Source organism: Cicer arietinum, chromosome 2 (assembly GCF_000331145.2).
Source record: "Cicer arietinum cultivar CDC Frontier isolate Library 1 chromosome 2, Cicar.CDCFrontier_v2.0, whole genome shotgun sequence".
Lineage (NCBI taxonomy): Eukaryota > Viridiplantae > Streptophyta > Magnoliopsida > Fabales > Fabaceae > Cicer > Cicer arietinum.
Window position 1 is genome coordinate 13,434,138 of NC_021161.2, and position 7,208 is coordinate 13,441,345.

General features: G+C 30.7%; 1 protein-coding gene across 1 annotated transcript in view; it reads right to left on the reverse strand.

The window, feature by feature from the left end:
- Positions 1–6,090: 6,090 nt before the first annotated feature.
- LOC101514741 (uncharacterized) overlaps positions 6,091–7,208 on the reverse strand; it is a 1,302-nt gene continuing 184 nt past the window's right edge. Inside the window, exon 1 of the mRNA XM_012712890.2 lies at positions 6,091–7,208. This exon is cut by the window's right edge and continues 184 nt beyond it. Within this exon, the coding sequence (XP_012568344.2) occupies positions 6,296–6,601 (306 nt within the window). The 5' untranslated portion in view covers positions 6,602–7,208 and the 3' untranslated portion in view covers positions 6,091–6,295.

Consider the following 7,208-nt stretch of genomic DNA (forward strand, 5'->3'; position numbering starts at 1 on the left):
ATCTCTTGTCCCGAAATTTTAGGCCAGAGACTAAGGTTTGAAACATGGAGAACATTTTTTAAATGATCTCATTTTCTTCTATCTTGAAAAGTTTGTATAGCCTTACCAATACATTTGCTTTAGTTTCTTTGACTTGTATGTTACTCCCATAGTTTAGGCACATATAGTCAAATATATCCTTAGTTGTGTAAACGTCCCGGATTTTGAATACAAAGCATTACTTAAAAATACTTATTGCTTAAAAAAATTTACGACAGTTTTTTTATAAGTAAGAATACCCAAACATTTATTCATTTGAATAATTAGTAACAACCACGTTTATTTAATATTATTAAGAAAAATTTTATTCAAAAAACAAAGTAAAAGTAATTATTTCTAACGGAAGGATACCAATTGCCGTATTTTTAGAATTCAAGTGCATTTTAAAAGTTGATGACAAAAGATTAAAAATAAACTTTGAGAAATCGTAGGAAATTTATTATTACAAAATTATTAGTATCTAAAATATTGTTGTAAGGGTCAACTTTTTCCATCATCCACATCAAACCAAAACTAAACATATAGAAGAATGACACAAAAATTATAAATGTAAAAACTTCCAATTTAAAAGAAAAAAACACAAACCAGTAAATTGTATAACAAAAACATATGCATAATGCAGGTTTCTAAAACTATACGATCTAGATACAAACCTGCCACTAAGACAATTTCCATACATAAAAATTACCCATGCCAATGGAGAAAATAAACTTGCCACTAAGAACTCTCACAAAGATGCATATGCCATGATATGACGATATATTATCAAAGAGGTATATTCCCACATAGTCCACTAAGAATCATGTCATATGCATTCAAAATTACTTTTTAAAATCATCATCTTATTCACATATCACTAAGATCACATACCACACATCCTCATCATGAATATCACATACTCACAGACAAATAATCATAAAAATTATAATTTTCACTATACACACATAAAAATCGAAACTTGATATCCCTGTATACACATAAAACTTTAACCTATATAACAAGAAAATTCTAACTCCAACTCATATACATCATCAAAGTTAAAACTTTATTATATATAACATACAAATTCAACCTTTATTTCATATTCATTATAAAAATTTAAACTTTATTACATATGACATAAAAAATTTTACTTTATTTTATATCCATCATAAAAATTAAAATTTTATCATATATAATATAAAAATTCATACTTTAGGTGAAAAAATAAAAACCGTTCAAAGAAATCAAAAGGGAGACAGCTAGGTCATAATCCATCTGTCAAGTACATATGATAAGATATGATAAATATATAATATGATGTATACATTTGTCAAAAACATAAGATGATATGATATAAATAGAATACATCTATCATATCTTCGTATCATTTGATATAGCTTGTAAACTAATTAACGTATCAAAACTTAAATTTATCATTTAATATATGTATATAAATTAGTGTAATTAACTTGTGCAATGACACAATATACATTTGAGTTTTAACTTGATAGTTAGTTAATTCATAACCTATATCAAATGATAAGAAGACAGGCAACATAGATAGACATCCGTTTTAGAAAAATGTTTGGTTTATACTCATATATATCTTGAGAGAGAAATTAAAGTGGTGTAATACATGCAATATAATTGATGATGTGATAGAAAGAGAAATATAAAAATAAAATGATTAGTTGAATGAGTATTACTGAATATGGAGTGTAAGTGTGTCATTGTTGTACATTTTATGATAAAATATAGGTCATTTAGTAAATAAAAAAGATATAGGCCATCACAAAATATAAAACATATATTGAAATACTACCTCTATTTATATTAATATTAAATTCTTATTAGTTCTTTCCTTAATATTTTTGTAGATATTGTAAGATAAAAATTATATACTTTAATGGTATCAAAATTGATCTTTTAGATTTTATATTAAAAAAAAAAAAAAATCAACTCACACGTTTGTGCTAACACCTTATTTATTTTGCAATCAAAGCAAAATCTTTATAAACAAATCATATCACAAAAGTTTAAGTTAATCTTTGCTCATAATTGTTGACAATGAAAGAGTCGTTTCCGATGGCAAAGAGTGATGGTGGTGGTGGAGACGAAGGTAAGAAGGTCCATGGAGATGGTTGAGTTTGATGAAGGTAGAGGAAAGATAAAAATGGAGATCGTGTGGTCCCAAAAGACCACTTTTTTTTCTATTTAAATCTTGATTTTTTTTTTTATTGTTAGTGTCAAGGACGAAAGTGACAGATGTTTAGTTAAGTTGGGTACTATTTTTGATTTTTTATTGAGTTAGAGTTGATTTTTTGTTGAGTTAGAGACTAAAATGACAGTGTTATGCTGAGTTAAAGACCAAAATGATGGTTTATCTGAAAAAATTAGAGAGAGAAATAATTATAGAGATAAAAATTATATATGAATTTTGAAGAAGATATGGCATTTGTTTGGTTCGTTGAAGCACAGTTTGAGGAAGAAGCCAATTATGAAGCTCTTGTTAGGAAGATGGTGGAAGGAGGAAATTGTTGGTAACAATTGTGAATCTCTTGTGGTGTGGGTTTATAAAACCATGTAATTGCAAGTATATACATACTTTCTGGGCTTGGATTGAGAAAGACAAGATTTTTATTTTTTTTAATAAAAAATAAAAATCAATCTAAAAATATTCACTAAAAATTATTTAAAATTGCCACATCAAACGTATATCGGAGTAACTACCACGTTTGCAATTTTTTGTAACATAGTGTAAAAAAAAAGTATTGGTGCATAACCTAGTATTAAAAAAAATTAAAAGACTAAACATTACTTTCGTTTAAGAGACTGACTTTGACCTTAGCCCACATGACAGAAAACCAAAGTCTAAGCTCATCCTTTGTAACCACACAACGAACTAACAGTTGACTTTGACCTTAGCCCACATGACAGAAAAAGCACTGCTTAATTCCCAGGTCAAAGTTCAATGATCTAATACGGTACTTGAGAAACTTAAGAAATAACATAATAAAATTTGGAACATATAAATAAAATCTGAAAGGAGAAAGAACCAATATTCATTGCCACCGAGCTACTTAGGAAAAAAGGTAATTGGATCCACAGTGGAATCAATATAGAAAACATGATTCTCTCACAAATTTTGGAATTTATTTTTTGGTGGCTCTATTCATTGCCTTATTCAATTGGAAATTTCTTGAGGTTGTATAAAATAAAATTCTTCGTGCAAGTAAACACAAAATAACAATCCATTCAAATGTAACACAAGATAAAATCTAGGAGTGCACAACTAACACCAACATACCATTAGCAGAACCCTCGAAGTCTCACACAAATCTTATGACCATATATACATATTATTCATGAAAATATATGAATGCAAAATCAAACTTTCAAAATATACCAAAACCAAAGTCTTGCAACATAAAATAAAAACATCTTAAAAGGGCAAGAAGACTAAGCTCATCCTTTGTAACCACACAACGAACTAACAACTCTCAGTAATTGCTTCCCTAAAATAAAGAAAAATAGGCTGATAATTTCAGAATCTTCTAAATATTTTACTATAACAGAACCACAAAATATTAAATACTTTCAATGGTAACATATATAGCAAGACTTTGTTGTGCAAGTGACAAAGAAGAACTAACAATGAAGTAAAACACGACCTTGAACAAATGAGAATTAGAAGAAGATTAAAACCTAAGTTTCTTCAAAGAGACACAAACCCCACAATAGGTGGAACACATAAATCAAGACAGGTTTGAACAGTCTACAAATGTGATTGAACACAACATTCACCTTTGAGACAACATATAGTGCATAAATAAATAAAACTTGCTCTCAACTCCTGCCTGTATGATATTCTTTATTCTTAGTAATTCCAAATTTAGAACTGGTTCTACTGCAGAGCTAACATCCTATGCCTCAATGTATAAACATATATAAGATTAAATAATTGTGTGCCACATTTTGTTAGGACTTAGGAAAAGCCAATTACAAGAGTCATAGAAATGAACTTATGAATGAGGGTATTAAACTTGAAAGGTGGTATACAGGTAAAAATGTCATCTAATGAAAGATGAAAACACCATTTATATATATCTGCAATCAATATGAAAACAAAAAAAATTATAGTAAAGAACAAGAATGATAGAATATGGGGAGAAAGAGAACATGAGCGATGGACAATTCATCAAAAGATATTGCCACTCTTGATACTCAATTCAACCATGAATGTCAAATAATGTTCATCAGTTTTTGCGGTAGTTGTGTTTTTCAAACCTAATTGACTGAACAAATCTTAATCCAAGTTCATTCAAAGAATAAGAGGTAGGGCATACAAGATAAAAATAAACAAACCCAACTCGCAAAACTACTTCCAGTGAACGAGAGCTAGAACATAATTTGTATAAGCCAAAAGCCTATAAAATCAAAGAAAGCAAAATCAATTATCAAAGTTTAGTATTCAATCATCAAGAAAATTAAGAAAAAATATTGATATCATGTAAAATCATTGTTTTATAAAAGTTGATTAAAAAAACTTGTGCTTTGACCATGGTTTTATTTAGCAAACAAAATTACGCATTCATCCAGGCTGTTGCATATTCTTTCTCACCCCTCACCCATTCATTACTACCTTTCAAACCTGTAATATAGTCTGCAATGAATATTTTATATTTCTAACTAGCTATAAATCCATCAATCTAGTAAAGTTGGCATACACCTAAACAATCCAGATTTATAAATCCATCAATCCAGATGTAAATACTCAAAATAGACACCCTTTATTAAATAAGCAAGCATCAACCTTCACAGTTAAATAGCAAAAAGATCCATTCTAAATTTGGAAACCTGTTTGAATACACAGCATTAATATAGTCTGTAATGAATATTTTATATTTCTAACTAGCTATAAATCCATCAATCTAGTAAAGTTGGCACACACCTAAACAATCCAGATTTATAAATCCATCAATCCAGATATAAATACTCAAAATAGGCACCCTTTATTAAATAAGCAAGCATCAACTTTCACAGTTAAATTGTAAAAAGATCCATTGTAAACTTATTTTAGTATGAAGAAGGAAAGAGTAGTCATTGTGGGAAAACCAGTTTGAATACACAGCATTAATATAACAATCAACCACAACTAACAAATTAAGTAACACAATAAACAATGTAAACAAAGAGTAACCAACCACACACAATCAAATAACACAGTTACCAGAAACAGATTTAAACACGTATGAACACGCTATAAATAAACCCTTTTATAAATCAGCATGTCTTTAAACTACATTGCAATCCTTAAAATAACAATCCATATTTCGCAGATATAAATATTTCAAAATAGAAAACCTTTATTAAATAAGCAAGCTTCGACTTTCAAGTTAAATCGCAAAAAGATCCATTCTAAATTTGCTTTTTTGGGAAGAAGGAAAGAGGTATAGTCATTGTGACAAACCTGATTAGCATACAAAGCATTGATATCACAATCTACCACAATAAACAATATAAATAAACATGTAACAATATAAATAAGGAGTAACCAACCACACACGATCAAGTAACAAAGTTGCCAGAAACAGATTTAAACATGTATAAACACTCTAAAAAGAAACCTTTTAATAAATCAGCATGTGTTTAAACTACATTGCAATCTTTCTTATAATATTGAGTAAGTGAATAGTTTATGTTGGAGGAACTTTTCGTGATCGCGAGTAGATGTATACAGATAAGTGAAATGTTGGAATGTATAAGTTTTACTGTGAAAGCAACAAATGGCAAACACAATTGTTTAAAAATGTGGCATTGACCCTGAAAAATTTAACTTTCAGTGACAGTAAACATTAGTCTAAATGAAATTTACTAACCCATATAACCACCTAACCATATCAAACGATTCAAACAAAACTTGCTAAAAAATTCCCTTGATACATAACATAACGATCATCATAATACCTAAAAGAACAAAAGCACCAAAATTACAACCAACAACCAAGTGCATGCATGACATGTTTTGAGATCTCTCTAACAAGATTTTTCAAACATACTACAACAGCATTAAAATCATCAAAACATCAGTCACATTTTTTGCATCACGTGTAAGCTTCAACAAGATAATCTAATCAAAACATCATTCAGTCGTGGTTACATCCAAAATGATCATACAATAGCCACAAAATAACTACAAAGTCAAGACTATAGAGTACCAGATTTGATTAGATTTTGCCATACAAAAAATTTTCCATCCCTGCACGCCTCCTTTCTATGACAATCCTTGTATGGCCTCCAAAATCAATCCAACCTGATATTCAACCAACTCAGCACGCTTCACAAAAAGTTTCATCTCATCAACTCTCAATTTCTTCCACCTTCTCTCAAACTCAGCTCTCTCCGACTCATCAATCAACTCCATTCCCCTCTTCAACACATTCACATCCGAACTCATTTTATCAAAACGAATCATCTCGCTCAAATTCAAACTAACATGACTCAATTCATCACTACTTTCACCCTTTCCAGATTCCAAACGAACCTCCGTGCCAGACAGTACCTGTTCCGGTATCTGCATCGGTTCCTTCAATTTCAATGGTTTCTTAGCAGCATTTTCTTTCTTCCTAGGTTTTTCTTTTACTTCAGAAGCTTCATTGTCATGGCCCCATAATTTACAGCACAGTTCATACACTTTCTCATCGTGAGGATTAGCCAATATAGGAGATTTGTCATTGTTCACTTTCTTCTCAAATTTCTGCTTAATGTAATAAACCTTCTGTCTAACTTGCTTAATTGTAGGTTTGATGCTAAGCGAATCCTTCAACGAGTCTAACAATGCCGGGTAGTTTGTACTCGGATCGGTGCCTGTTTTGGATTTGAAATCGGCTAGGCCTTGGAGGATGGCGATTTCATCCTTATCACTGAAGACTCTGTTATACGGGTTGGATGAGTCGGCGGCAGCGGCAGCAGCAGCGGCAGTGGGTGTTTGTTTCTTGGAACGAGCAGGGCGTGAGGGGTTAGATTTGGAATTTGAAGGGGGAGGGGTAGGTTGTTGAATTTGGGGGTGAGAATCTGATTCTGTTTCGTAAGAGGATGGGGATGCGGGTTTTGTGGGAGGGGGTGCAAGGGTTTTGGAAGAGGGTTTTTTGGGAATGGGTGTTGTTTGTGGTGAAGGTTGTGGCTTG